The following is a 15,938-nucleotide window of genomic DNA, read 5'->3' as shown; positions in this document are numbered from 1 at the left end:
AAGAAAAGGTTTAAAAGTTCTTAAAGCAACATCGTGCCATAATATATAATTTTAGAACAAATTTTAGTAGATTTCAGAGATATCTAGAAGTTTTGAAACGATTAAAAAATAATGAAAATTTATAAGATATTTTAGGATTTTAAAAAAAAATTCAGGATAATGAGATAAATTATTTAGGTTCCCAAAACAATTTCTTTCGATTTTTTAATTTGAAAAATGAGCTTTAGGAGAAAATTCAAAAAGATTTTGAAACATCGAATACTTTTTTTTGCAGTCTTGAAAGAGTAGTCAGCTTATGACGCTTGAGAAACGTGCCCGCGTTTTGGACCTTTTTTAATATTAAAAAATATTTATCTTGGATACCTTTGAATAGCACAGTTGAATCTTTTTTCGCGATCCTATAATATTTTGAATACTGCCTACGAAATATAAATGTATTCCTATATGTCAATGTGCTCTCAATAAATTTGATTTAGAGTGAACAACAACCCTTTTCATTCAAATGAGAAAATATTGAAACGTCATTTCCAGTTTTTAATCAATATTTATTTTAAAAGGGCTCGAACTTTTCCTATTATTTTGTAAAATGCCGTAAAATATTACTTTTTTAAGGGCATGTGACACAGCTAAATACCTATATTACCAACCTCACTTTTTTCAGTTCAGTGAATGTTTTTTTGAACCTAAGAACTTTTTTTGTAAATAAAATATCGAGCTGAAACTTTGGAAAATGTTTTAGAGTACAATAAAGTACGTTTAGGTACTGCATTTTGGTAGGAACTTCACTGAAAATTGTTTCATCTTTTTTCTGAACCTCGACATTTTTCGAATGTTCGAACTTTTTTTATACATAAAATATCGGTCTGAAACTTTGAGAAATGCAAGAGCCGAAAGAGAACTACGTTTAAGTACAAATCTTGATAATAAAAGATGTAAAAAAAATTTTTTCAACTATCAATTCCATCGGCATCAGCCTGTAACGTTGTAGACAAAAATACGAACCCTGGCGGCCACTAGACGAGGCTCTAGAGCGTTATTATTTTCGTGCACAACGTTACCGGCTGATGCCGATTGAATTGGTGGTTGAAAAATTTTTTTTACATCTTTTATTATTAAGCTTTGTACTAAAACGTAATTTTCTTTCGGCTCTTGCATTTCTCAAAGCTTGAGACCGATATTTTATGTATAAAAAAAGTTCGAACGTTAAAAAAATGTAGAGGTTCAAAAAAAAAGATGAAATAATTTTCAGTGAAGTTCCTACCAAAATGCAGTACCTAAACGTACTTTATTGTACTCTAATACATTTTCCAAAGTTTCAGCTCGATATTTTATTTACAAAAAAAGTTCTAAGGTTCAAAAAAACATTCAGTGAACTGATAAAGTGAGGTCGGTAAAATAGGTATTTAGCTGTGTTGTTGACGAATCTGAAATATTCAAAAATCTTTTATAATTTTTTTCAAATTTGTAAGAAATTTTTGAAGATTTTGAGCTTAGTTTTTTACATTTTAAATGATTTTTCAAAATTTCAAGAAAAATTGGATTCATTTTAAAATATTTTTAGGAATTCAAGAGGCTTTGCATAGATTTAAAATATTTTAAACCTTGGAAACATTTCCAAAAACTTATGGAACATTAATCATTATTTCTGAAAACTTATGGAACATTAATCATTATTTCTGAAATTATAAAAGCCCTAAATATCTTTTGAAAAGACTAAAATTTTTCTAATAATTTATAAAATCCTTTAAAATAAAATATATACATTTTTAATCTCCTACATTAATTTTTTGACATATCTGAAATATTAAAAAATCTTTTTTAATTGTCTCATGAAAATTATAAAATTTAGATAATTCTATAAAAAAAACTGTTGATACTTCTTTCCTTGTAAATAATTTAAAAATTTGTGTAAATAAAGAAATATCAAAAAAGCATTGTTGTGTTACGTCAAAATATTGTTTAATATATTTCTATACCGCACTTCATCTTAAAAATCTATTTTTATTTACAAAACGTCTATTAAGTTTTTTAAACTATTACAAAAAAAATATTATGTAACTGCAGTTAGGGTGTGGGAAGGTCAAAGGACTTAAAATAACGTTACGTAATATGTGAACAAGAATATAAGTGTTTAGAAAATGTTAACAAATAAATTTTTCTTAAAAAATTGAGTGATGGATAAAATTTAGTAGAAAAGTAAGTGCGCGCGCACATAATTGTCTGGTATATTGAAAATTCTTCTATTTGGTAGTAAATTAATCTTTTTGAGTAGAAATTCATCTTACATAGTTAAAAATTCGTCTTTTTCAGTATTCAAATTTTCCGTTTTTAAAAATTTATATTTTTTATTTCAAAATTTAACTTTTTGGTTGAAAACTCTTGAATTTTGTTAAAAATTGGTCTTTTTTGGCATTAGGTTAATCTTTTTTTTTTAACTTTTAAAAATATTGCAACTTGATTTAAAACTTAAAAAGATTTCAAAGAATTAAAAACAAAATATTAATTTGGAAGATTACAATAGAATTTCTTGATTCCATTCAACGATTTTAAAATGTTTTAAGATAATAAACAGAATTGTTCGAAATTCCTGTGAAAATTGTGAATGATTTCTTATTTTGAAAAAATGAATTTTAAGAGAATATTTGGAATTATTTTTAAAAAATGAAAAAGATGTTGATTAATAAATAAAAATAAACTAATTATTAATTTAGAAAAATTCAATGACTGAAAAATAATTTAAAACCTGAAAGGATGGGAATTTTATTTTGTAGATTTTTGAAGGTTTTAAAAGACAAATTTATAAGTTTTAAACATTTTAAAAAGCTTAAAAAAGATTTAAACAATTATTCGGATTTTCGAAAAAAAAAATTAAAAATGATTTTTTATTCTAAATAATGCATTTGAAGAGAACATTTGTAAAAATTTGAAAGGATTTTTAGATAATTTTAGAAAGATTTTGAATAATTTTCATCAGTATTGAGAAGTTTTGTGAAAGTTTCAGAAATAATTGAAGATTTGAACTTATTCCAAAAAGGTTCAAGCGAAACGTTAACAAAATATTTAAGCGTTTTATGCTTTTTGAAAGCTTTAAAGATAATACAAAAATTTGCTTAAGATACCTGGGTAAATTTAAAATTATTTTTTAATTTTTAAAAATAGTTTTAAAAGAATATTTAAAAAGATTTGAAAAGAAACAGAGGCTTTGATAAATGTATAACAATTGAACAATTGCTAATTTTTTAAAGATCTGATCTAACATTAATTCATATTTTATATAAAAAAATTGTAGTTAAAAAAAATTATAATCGTTCAGTTTTTATTTTTTCTCAATTGAATATGATTTCTAGGATTAAAAAATTTAATGAATGTCAGAAGCTTCCACTTTATATGCGTAAATTATGGAACGTTTTATTAACAATAATTTTAAACGATAATTTTGAAAATTAAACATTCAAAATGGTTCGACTTTGTGTGTTTTATTTTGTATTTCAGTTTGTATAACTGCAAATGAAAAAAATTTTAAATTAAGAGTTTGAATGATGCAATCACAATGCCCCTTGTTAAAATTTTATATTTTTAGTTGAAAATTCAACTTTTTTCTTGAGAAATCTTGAATGTTGTTAAAAATACGTCTTTTTTATTAATAAAATATTCCGTGCGTTTAAAAAATCATATTTTTTAGTTTAGAATTCAACTTTTTCTTTTATACTTATTAAATTTCGTTGAAAATTCGTCTTTTTCGTAGTAAATTAATCTTCTTGATTAGAAATTTATCTTTTTTAGTCGAAAATTCAATTTTTTGGTTGAGAATTCTTGAATTTTTGGTTGACTATTCAAAATTTTCGTGAAAAATTCATCGCTTTTGTTGGAAATTGATATCGTTTATTGAAGCTTCCATTTTTTTTTTTTTTTTTGAAAAATTATTTTGATAATTGAAAATTCACCTATTCCATTTTTGTTCGAAAATAGTTATTTTTAAAGTAAAAATTCAAGTTTTCGTTAAAATTGTACTATTTTGTTAAAAATTGGTATTTTTTTTGAAAATCTAGTTTAGTGGAAAATTCAACTTTTGAGTTAAGAGTTCTTCTATTTTGTTGGAAATTTATCTTTTTTGGTATAAAACTAACTTTTTAAATCAAGATTTCATGTTATTGATTTGATAATTCAACTGATCTGTATAGAAAATTCGTCATTTTGTATTGAAAGTTCAATTTGCAATTTCTAATTTGCAATTAGAGTTAGGTGGATATTTAATTAAAGTTTAAAATTTAATTATTTAAAACATTTATTATTAGTATCATTATTATTATTATTATTATTATTATTATTATTGTTAATGATACTTGATTTGAATAACGCTAAAAATGGCGGTTTTTCTGCAATTTTCAATATTTTTTTCTTAAATTTATATCTTTATTTATTTTTAAGGCTGTATGATTATTCTTGAAAAAATTCAAACAAAAATTTTGAAGATTGCATGTCATGTCCACAAAGTGGAGAAGTTGAAAATTTCAGAAAAAAACCAAACTTTATAGCATTATTCCAAATGAGTATCATTAGCAATAATAATAATAATAATTTATTTATAAAATTAATTTTTTAACTTTAATTAATTATTCACCTGACTCTAATTGGAAATTAGAAAAAATTTGAAAATGTCAGAAAAAACTGCAACTTTCTAGCATTATTCAAATTTATTATTATTAACAATAATACAAAATTATTTAAATAATTGATTTTTCTATTTAAATTTAATTAAGCATCTAATGATGAGTATGGAGTAGTATTTCATGTATTGCATTTTTTAATTTAGTTGAATGTGCTAATTTTTCTGAATACGCTCCCATTAAATTTTACTTAGTTGATTAAAAAGAATATATTTTGCTTTTTTTCAACTCCTTGGCGGAACTCTCGACGGAGGAAAATCCACGTATTAATGGAAATTCAGATTCTGAATTTTTCTGAATTCTTACCGAAGACCCACGTTGCTGATCAATCTCTCTAGCAATCACCCCAAGCGAAGAACCTAACAAAGTCGTTATGTGAGGTTACCCACTTGAGTCCATTTGTGTCTAATGTCTTTTGTTTCAGGCGTCATTCACTCTACTGACACTATTTTTATTAACTATTTGCCGCCATACTTTCCTGTCCTGGCATCCTTCTCTAGCTTCTTTTACGTCCATGCATTTTTTCATGCAGGCTCTCATGTTTCTGTGACTTCTTATGTCTAAATTAAAATTATTTCTTGAAAAAAAGATCCTACTCCATCTTCACTCCATTGGGAACCAAACCATAAAACTTCTGATTTCCGGTCAGGTGCTTTTCCAATTAAGCTATTAGAGGGATCAGAATAAGAACTCTTAATTCAAGAACATAACGCTAATTTTTAGCTAGGTGTTAATGATACAAGTAATTATTAAATTTTTTTTAAATTTTATCTGCTATATCATCAGAGATTGTACCTTACCGATAGTAGATCAACCCTCCAAACCATGAAGGCGGAAAATCTACACAATATCGATCAAGTTAAGAATCTTTAATAACAGAAAATAAAATAAAATAAAAAAAATTTTTAAATAACTTCTTATGCCTCTTCTAACTAGGGCCTCATTCACACATTCTAACCATTCTTTCCGTGGTCTACCTCTGGGCACGCTGCCATTTACTTTACCTTGATACACTTGTTTCGTTAGTCGTTCATTTGGCATTCTCTCAACATAAGTCCATGTCTCGCTACCGTATAGCACAGTTGGTACAAATATAGAATTATGTATTGCTATTTTAGCTTATTTGATATATTTTTATTTCTGATAAGGGACCCAACTCTACCAACAACCTTCTTACCTTCGTTTATGCGTCTGTCTAACTCCTCATCTATCTTTCCGTCCCCAGTAAATAAGCTACCAAGGTATACGAACTTCTCAACTTGTTCAATTCTCTCATCATTTAATACAATATTGCATAGCGTTTTCTCACTCTTTCCTTCAAAAAACATATTACATTCTCATCCTAATGAGAAGGTATTGGTTTTATATAGGATTTCACTTTGTCGATTTTCATCAAATCTCAACGTTTTGAGACCCACTGAGTCAGAAAAAACGATTTTTACGAAGGTGTTTGTCTGTCTGTCTGTAGTCTGTATTCTGTAGGCACGATAACTTTCGTAAAATTCATCAGATTGGATTCTGCTTTGGCACACTTTTTCAAAACCTAAAAAGAAAAAACAAGTTCGTAAACCAGCTATTTTGGATCAAAATTCAAAAAGTGAGCTCGTTTTCAACATTTTTGAAACCACATTTTTCAAGATTTAAAACTACTATGTACGTTTGTTCATAGTAGTCAGAAACTTAAACAATTTATCCTAATGACTTTTTTCTGTAAAAAGAAAATTATCAGAATTAGAACATTTTCAAAATCCAAAAAAATAAACTAAAATTAAAATTTTAAGCCAAACAGCGTATGATATGAAAAAAAGTCAACAGAAGAAAAACGTTCCTTTTTTAAATCCCTACAAGACAATGATAACAGCTTTTTTAATTTGGTCGAAAAGTTGAAAATTCCAAATTTGATCATACCACAAATTTTTGAAACCACATTCTTTCAAGATTTCAAAATTCTAGGCACGGTTGTTCATAGTATTCAGAAACTCAAACAATTTATCCCTATGACTTTTTTCTATAAAAAGAAAATTATCAGAGTTACAGCATTTTCAAAATCCAAAAAAATAAACTAAATTGAACATTTTAAGCCAAATAACGCATGATATGAAAAAAATTCAAGAGAAGAAAAACGTTGATTTTTGAAAGGCCTACAAGATTATCATAACAACTTTACTAATTTAGTCGAAAAGTTGAGCATTTCAAATTTGATCTTACCAGAAATAATGAAAAATCAAAAAATTCCATTTTTTTGTCAAACTATGCAAGGTACGCAAAAAATGAATAAGCTAAAATTGCGCGCCCTGGAAAGACCTACAAATTTGTAATGAATCACTTTCCGATAGGACGCGAAGTTTTTACTTATAGTCGTAAAAAACATTAAAAATTTAAAAATTAAAAAAATTTGGACTGACGACACAAGCTACGAAAAAAAATGAGACAAAACTTGTTTATCCAAAAAAGAGCTATAATTTTTTATAGGACACGTAGTTTTTGCTTTAGTCGTAAAAAATAACATTCAAAATAAAAATATAAAATATGTTGGAAAAACCGACATAAGTGCGAACTAAAATTAACAGACAAAAGTTGTTCGCCTAAAAAGATATAAAAATTTATTATTAATCATTTTTTGAAAGGACTTTGAATTTCGATTGAAAATTTAAAAAACATTAAATTTTTGGAAAAAGGACAGAAAAGACGAAAGAGGACATAGGAAAATAAGAGTTAGTATGATTCAATTTTTATGCCTATTATGAATTGTAATTATATACATTTATTGAAATGATAGATTTTTCAGCGCAGCTTAGAATAAAATTTAAAGCAAAATAAGAAACAAATATAAAAATAATCATGATAAATACAATTCGCTCTTTATTTTGCAATTTTTTAATAAGCAATCCCAGGCAGTTACCTAAAAAATATATTATATTTGATATAAAAGTGTTGTGTATAATGTAGAAAAGTTGGCATGTTGAACAAAATCGAGTGCGAAGCACGAGCTACGTGATAAGAATGTGTTTGTTAAAGCCGAAAGAGCTTTAACAAAAGAGAGTTCAAAATCACATAATTACAGTTGTCGGTCTGCTGACCTTTGTTTTTAAAAGGTCTGTGTACGAATGCGGGAAAAATGCAAAGACCGAGCGCGGAATGCAATTGCTATCAGTCGCGTTCCGAAGGTGCGCTCAAATTCTCGAGCTCAGCTGTTTTAACAAAAGAGAATTGACAATCACAAAAATATAGTGGTCGTCATCGAGTCGTCATCGAGCGCGAAGCGCGAGAACCAAAAGTCGCGCGCCCTAGGCGCGCTCAGGCATGAGAGCCCATGCTCTTCATGCTTGCATTCAGTTTATTCACCATTCTTTGTAAGTCTTCGATTGACTCTGCCATAACAACCTTATCATCTTCGAACGCTAACCCATGTACCCTTACTGTTTCGAAATCCACACCTTCTTCGTCGAAAAGACCCATTTTTAAACACTTGTCAATGAATAATATAAATAACCATGCAGACATAATGCATCCTTGTCTAACTCCTTGAATAATATCGAAACAGTCACTTATTTCCCATTTAAAAACTGTAATCTTTCAGGACTTCCCAAAGTTTACTACTATCTACCTTGTTAAAATATTTTTCTAGGTCAACAAATGCACAGAAAATTTTTTTCCTACTTTCAAACTTTTTTCTGTGATTTGCCTTAAGCTAAATATTTATCTGTTTACATGACCAACCTGGCATAAACTCACTTTGGACTTCCCAAATCTTTGCTCCAAAGTAGTTTTGTATTTTCATCTCTTCTTCTGTTCTAATTGTATCTTTACGTTTCTTAACTAATCGTTTGAGTATCCTCTTTTTGTGCCTGTAATCATTTCTACGTCTATTTCTTTCCGCATTGCTAAGAACTGCGATGTTCAAAGTTCTCATGTACGCTTCTTTCTTTGCTTTTTGGGCCGCCTGAATTTCATCATTCCACCACGCAACAACACCAGATATTCTTCCTACAACCGCGGTACCAAACACTTCTATCGCACATCTCTCGGTCCTCCCATGTTGCTCTATATATGCATTTGATTATATTATTTTGGGAATCTATTCGGACATACGGTTTCTCTAGGTTCTCAATTTTGATTTGCATTAGTTTTGTTTTCTTGGTTTTTTTTCTTCATCTCTGACCTAAGTTAATTTTGGAGAACCCCTCTTTCTGTATTCTGATTTTGGATACCCACTCATCCTTTCACATCTCCTAGCAGAATTATTCTTGCACCATGATCGAAAATATTTATTGTGTCATTTAAAGTGTCCCAGAAGGCGTCTTTTACTTCTCTGGGATCACTATCGTCTAGCGCGTAGCATGCTATAATAAATAATCTTCTGATTACTATTTTCATTCTAGCCCACAGCAGTCTGACAGATACAAAATCATGATCTTCGAGATGCTGCTTTGCTCTTTCATTCAAAACCAGACCTACTCCTTGCCTACCATGTGATTCACTATCTTCTCTTAAATTCGCCTTTCAACACCCTGTTTTTTATGTCTCTACTTTCGCATCTCTTTTTCTTTGTTTGAGGCACACATAAAATATCTAGTTTCCTCACTCCATAGTTTTTCGCAATTCTTTTACCATCAGATCATTTACCCCCCTAGCATTCCAAACACCCAGTCTCCATTTGTCGTCTGAAACATGATCTTTAGCTCTACCGTGTGCATGCCTTTTTTCAATAAAAATTCCAGTCCTTTCCGAGGTTATTTTATAGTTTCTATTATTCATTTTTTAGATTATACGTCCAACCACCACTTTTATGATATACGTCTATTTTGCGAGTCGAAATCATGTTCAATTTAAGTAGAAATTCGTCATATGAGTCGTCTTGGGTTTATGTTTTTATGCTGAGAAGGTCATCAGCTTTCAGCAGCGTTGTATTAGATGGCAGTTTATGTGATCCCATTTGTTAATACCCTGACGAAAATCTCCGCGTTGTTTGTAGTTTTTAGGTTTAAAATTTGTTTTTCATGAAAAAATTATAATAAATTGATATAAATTACTTATCTTTAATTAGGTTTCCGGATTTTATATTATCTGCATGATGAAACAACATTCTAGAAATAACAAATATTCAAAATTTAAAATTTTCTATTTGGTTTCTCCCCATTCTCGGGGTAATCCCAAAAAATAGTCCTCTCGGCATGGAGCCTATTCTTTGGGAGCTACTTAGCTTCTTTTGAGGGAACCTACAGTTTATGGTGGGTTCCGAACCACCAAAGCCCCCGTAGAAGTACATTGAAAATTTGCCATCGTCTGAACAGCCGCTGCTTTTTTTGTTAAGTCTTCTATTGATACAAAATATTTATTTTCAGCCCTACAAATTCACGGACATGTCTCAAGAAGAGAACGAGAAAAGCTACACCTGGTCAACAAATTCTGTGCAGGATATTTTTGAAGAAAAATTGTCATTTCAATCACCGGAATTTTCAACAAAGGTCTTTAGTGCAGATTGTCCGTTTTCAGACACATCAGATGAGTATTTTAATGTCAATTGGCGTTTGCTAATAACATCGGAACCAGAATTGACAGAAAATCCCGAGAATGAAAAAACTGGAAAACAGAATCAATACATATCTCTCTTTCTTCGAAAAGTTAAAGAGACATTTTTGCATATACCAATTCTCAAAGTTACTTTTTCGATCATGCACCCTGTCGACGGAAAAAAGTTCAGCAAATACAAAATCCTTTTGGATGTTATCGAGAGACAGCACTACGGGTTTTCTGACTTCATTAGCATTTACGAATTCGAAAAATTGAATCTCTCGATTCTTTTAATTAAAGTCAAAATCGAAGAGTTGAAAAAAGACTTTTCCTGCTACACACCACTATTAAAAAATATAATATCTAGCGATGTAGTGTTACGTGTTGGCGACAAAATGTATCCGGGGCACAAAATAATTTTAGCGATGAGCAGCAGATTTTTCCAGGAAAAATTCGGAAGCCAGGAATCAGTTTCCTATTTTCTAGTGGAAGATACAGAACTAGAAATCTTTGATTTTTTGTTGGAATATATTTACACGGGCAAGGTACACAATTTGGAGGAACAAGCTTTTGCACTTTTTCAAGCTGCTACAAAATACGAGATTTGCGATCTCATTTCAGAATGTGTAGATGTTCTGATTAGGGATATAAAACTGGAAAATGTTATTTCCATTCTCTTGACGTGCAAGAAAGACTCTAGAAATCCAAAAATAACGAAATTAATTTGCGATTGTACAAAGTTTATTAGAAATCACTTTGAAGACATTATGAATTTGGATCTTTGTACAGGCTTGGTAAAAACTGAACCACGTTACCTGGCAGATATTTTGATAGATATCTGTACTTACAAAATTATAGGCTTCATGCCAATAAACGAAATCTTATCTTTAACAAAAAATGATGTTCCACGATTATGCCAATGTATGTATTATGAAAATTTTTTCAATAACGAGGCAATGAAGGACGTAGACATCTATGTTGACGGAAAAAAATATTTTGCACATATTTTGGTTTTGGCTGCAAGAAGTCCCGTTTTCTGCAGAATGTTTAGCCATACGATGAAGGAGTCCCTTTCAGGCGTGATACACATAGATGATGTCGAACCTGACGTTTTTTACGAAGTGCTACGATTTATGTACACTAATAAATTTGACGAGTCCAAGAACATTGCACAGAAAATTTTAGTTGCTGCAAACAAGTACGAAATTGATGATTTAAAACTGTTGTGCGAATGCATTTTGGAGAAAAAATTAGAAAAGTTGGATGCTGTTGATTTAATGTATTTAATGACATTTGCGGAAGATCACAATGCTAACAAGTTAAAGGAAAAATGCCTTTTCTATGTTTTACAAAAAGTATGCTTTGATGAGAACATAAACAAATATAAAGTGATGATTGAAAGTGTAGCTAAGTCACATGCACATTTACTTTTAGAGTTAATGGAAAAATTGGCTTGGGTTAAAGAGGTTTTCAACTGAAAGGAACACTGATGTTTGTCACCACTAAACTTCGAAACTACTTAACCAATCTTGATGAAATTTTGTATACTGTGTGTAATTTGGTCCAACTTAAAGGATAGGATACTTTTTATATCGTTTAATTACTTCAATATATTTTTTTATTTTAAATTGAATGCTTTTATTTGTAACTTCGATAAGTTTCTAACAGATGGCGGTGTAAGTTAGTTTATTAACCGACACTTTAACATTTTACGTTATCTAGGTTGGGTAAGCAGCCAATAGATGGCGCAATGATTCAATTTCTTGATGCTACAATCTATTTCACATCACATGTGTTTTCCAAATATGTGATACTCCTATATTGCTATCTGCCTCTACCTCGAAATAAGTGGCACGTGGCAAATACACGTGTGCAGACATATATTTTTGTCTCACAGAGAGCAGAGAACGTTCTCAGCATTGCGCGTGCGCCGGAAAGGAGTGCTTAAGTAAATATACAGAAGCCTCTCACGCGGCTAGTAATATAGGGGTATTACATATATGGTGTTTTTTAAGACCTTCAAAATGTTACATTTCAATTTTTTTTTAAATAATAGCGCACCTTTTTACAAAATTCCATGGTTTTTTTTAAATTTCCTGAATTTCTGGGATTTGTAGCAACTCTGTGAGATTAAGAAACGAATTTTTTGAATGCAAATTGTCTCTAACATGAATTCAAACTTTGAAGTTTATGAATTTCCCATTATTATTTTATAGCGTTAAAACAGTGTGCGATTTTATGTTTCATCTAGTATTCAGCATTACATTTTATGAAACTATTTTCCATATAGTGCGAAATAAAAACATATTTATATAACTAAAAAAAAAGTTTGCATTCAATTCAATAAACCGCTATAAAATTATTTCCTATTTAGGGATCAATATTTAAAATTAGATCGAGCCTCTCAATAGGGCGCCTCTCGGGGCTGTAGGGGACATTTTTCTCGGAAGCGCGCTACCCCCACCAACGTCCTCCGAACCTCGAGACTTTTGTATGCTCTTCCTCTGAATAAGGCGCTCTTTGCTTCATACAATATAATAACGTGCCAATTTTTTTAGGGATTGACCCAAGAATTTAAAAAATGCATTTTTACGTATGATTGTTAATTTTCAGCAATTTCTGTCGTCTTTTTTCATAAGAATACAGTGAAACTCTTCTATAGCGCCAATTTTGGGGCTGACGGTGGGTGGGAACTAACACATTATAGCCCGCTACGCTTTTGTTTTTTCACGCCTGAGTGACAGTCGCAGATCCCGCGCAGCTCCTGTTACACCTACCTGCGGCGCGGCGACAATTCTCGGAAGGGCTATAGAAGGGAGGGCTATTGAAGGGTTTCACTGTAATTACTAATGGACAATTTGAATACCTCCTATCACTTTTAAAAGAATAAAAAATTTTTGTAATTAATATAATTTATTTAAACAACTATTTATTTCCCAATTTTTTTTTTAAATAATCGTATTTTCTGAATTAAATATAACAGTTGGTCATTGTTTGGTGGTCTGGAGTCAGACATGTCCCTTTTTTTCTTAAATTGGTATTTTATGCTACTTTATGTTGAATAATTACATCATTTTTGTACATTGTTTCTCATTTTTAACAAATTTCTGTTTGTTTAAATTATTTTTATTGGCATACAATTATTTTTCTGACTATATGCTGTATATAAATGATACATTAAATATTTGTTATAGTTTGAAAAAATATAACTTTTTGAACAATTACTTTTTCAAAAATATTTTTAAATCGCATTTTATGAATAAAAGATAATATTGAATGATTTCTAGGAGTAGTAAATTCTGTTAAAAAATCAATGTCATTATTTAAACAATTTCTATTCGTCATCCACCTATTTTCAGTTTGAAGGAAATTTAGAAAAAAAACAATAATTAATTGTATAAACAATGACATGAAACTATCTGCAGAATTTAGTGCTCAAAATTATTTAATATTATGCTTAATTCATAAAAACCGATTTTTAAAATATTAATAAAAAAATATATTGTTTAAACAGTTTCATTTTATTTAAATTTTTCCTTTAATTTTTTCCGATTAATTTGAATTATTTTGAATATATCTTGAACCATTTTGTAATCATTATTCACACTCACAATTTTTCTCAAATATTTGTAATGTTTATGAGAATATTTTTTCTATCTTCTGAAACTTTTGTAAAAGATTTGTGATATTTTGGAAAATATTTGAAAATATTTATGAAAGCATTTAAATTTTTTAAATATTTGAAATATTTGTGAGATTTTTGTAAATCTTCTACAATTTTTGTGAAATGCTTGCGAAATATTTAAATTTTTTATGACATTTTTGGAAATATTTTGAAACATTTATGAAAGCAATTGAAAATTTCTGAAATCTATGTGAAATATACGCATTTATTGTGAAATGTTTGAAATCTTTATGATATTTTTGGAAATATTTTGCAATGTTAATGAAAACATTTGAAACTTTCTGAAAACTTTGTAAAATATTTGAAAATTTCTGAAATCTTTTGTGAAATATTTGGAAATACTTATCAAAGCATTTGAAATTATCTGAAATATTTGTGATATTTTTGAAAATATTATGAAATATTTCAGAAAGCATTTGAAATTTGTAAAATATTAAATTTTTTTGTGAAATATTTGAAATCTTTGTGATATTTTTGGAATATTTTGAAATATTTATGAAAGCATTTGAAATTTTCTGAAATCTTTGTGAAATATATGCATTTATTGTGAAATATTTGAAATATTTGTGATATTTTTGGAAATATTTTGCAATACTAATGAAAACATTTGAAATTTTCTGAAAACTTTGTTAAATATTTGAAAATTTCTGAAATCTTTGTGAAATATTTGGAAAATATTTATGAAAGCATTTGAAATTGTCTGAGATGTTTGAAATTTTTGTGATATTTTGAAACATTTGAGAAAGTATTTGAAATTTGTAAAATATTTATGAAATATTAGATTTTTTTGTGAAATATTTGAAATCTTTGCGATATTTTTGGAATATTTTGAAATATTAATGAGAACATTTGCAATTTTCTGAAAACTTTGTAAAATATTTGAAAATTTCTGAAATCTTTGTGAAATATTTGAAAATATTTATCAAAGCATTTGAAATTTTCTGAAATATTTGAAATTTTTGTGATATTTTTGGAAATATTTTGAAATATTTGAGAAAGCATTTGAAATTTGTAAAATATTTGTGAAATATTAGATTTTTTTGTCAAATATTTCAAATCTTTGTGAAATTTTTGGAATATTTTGAAATATTTATGAAAACATTTGCAATTTTCTGAAATATTTGTGAAATATATGCATTTATTGTGAAATATTTTAAATCTTTGTGATATTTTTGGAAATATTTTGCAATACTAATGAGAACATTTGAAATTTTCTGAAAACGTTGTAAAATATTTAAAAATTCTCTGAAATTTTTGTAAAATGTTTGAAATCTTGTTTTTAAGATTTTTCGAAATCTTCTAAAATTGTTATACAAACTTTGTGAAATATTTCAATTGTTTCTTAAATGTTTGTCAAATCTTTCATATCATTATGAGATTTTTTTTAAATTTCTTCTAAAATAGATAAAAATATTTATGAAATATTTAAATTCATTCTAAAATGTTTGTAATTATTTATTAATAATTTATAATTTGTGAAATCTTAGATTTTTTCTGAAATATTTGTGAGATTTTTTTGAAATATTTATGAAAGCATTTAAAATTTTCCGAAATTTTTTTTTTTCTTTGTGAAATATTTGAAATCTTCGTGATATTTTAAAAAAAAATTTGGAAATATTTAGGAAAGCATTCGAAATTTGTAAAATCTTAGATTTTTCTGTGAAATATATCATTTTTTTAATCTCTTGAAATTTTTGTAAAAGCTTTGTGATCTATTGAAAAATATTTATTAAAGCATTTAAATTTGTGAAATATTTTGTCTTTGTGAGATTTTTTTAACTCTTCTAAAATTTTTGTAAAATGCTTGCGAAATATTGGAATTTCTTATGACATTTTGATGATATTTTTGAAAATATTTTAAATATTTAATAAAGTATTTAAAATTTGTAAAATCTTTGTAAAATCTTCAAATTTTTTGTGAAACATTTGAAATCTTTGTGATAGTTTTAGAAATATTTAGAAATATTTATTATTATTATTTTTTTTTTTTATTACACCATTAAGCCATTTCCCTTTCGGGGTAGGCGTGACTCACTCGGCAGGGGAAAGGAGTAGTGTGTGGATGGGATAGA

The 15,938-nt window shown here is 28.1% G+C and overlaps 1 protein-coding gene across 4 annotated transcripts in view; it reads left to right on the top strand.

Annotated features, from left to right (window-relative positions):
* Positions 1 to 12,549, top strand: part of LOC117175418 — a 35,080-nt gene extending 22,531 nt beyond the window's left edge. For all 4 annotated transcript variants that reach the window (XM_033365210.1, XM_033365302.1, XM_033365154.1 and 1 more), the window contains exon 2: positions 10,013 to 12,549. In XM_033365210.1, coding sequence (XP_033221101.1) covers positions 10,031 to 11,659 — 1,629 coding nt within the window. In that variant the 5' untranslated portion in view covers positions 10,013 to 10,030 and the 3' untranslated portion in view covers positions 11,660 to 12,549. The remainder of the gene's footprint in view (positions 1 to 10,012) is intronic.
* The last annotated feature ends 3,389 nt before the right edge of the window (positions 12,550 to 15,938 follow it).

The sequence above is a fragment of the Belonocnema kinseyi genome, chromosome 1, assembly GCF_010883055.1.
Source record: "Belonocnema kinseyi isolate 2016_QV_RU_SX_M_011 chromosome 1, B_treatae_v1, whole genome shotgun sequence".
Classification (NCBI taxonomy): Eukaryota; Metazoa; Arthropoda; class Insecta; order Hymenoptera; family Cynipidae; genus Belonocnema; species Belonocnema kinseyi.
Note: the sequence above shows the minus strand (reverse complement) of the source record. Positions and strands in the feature narration are given on the sequence as shown.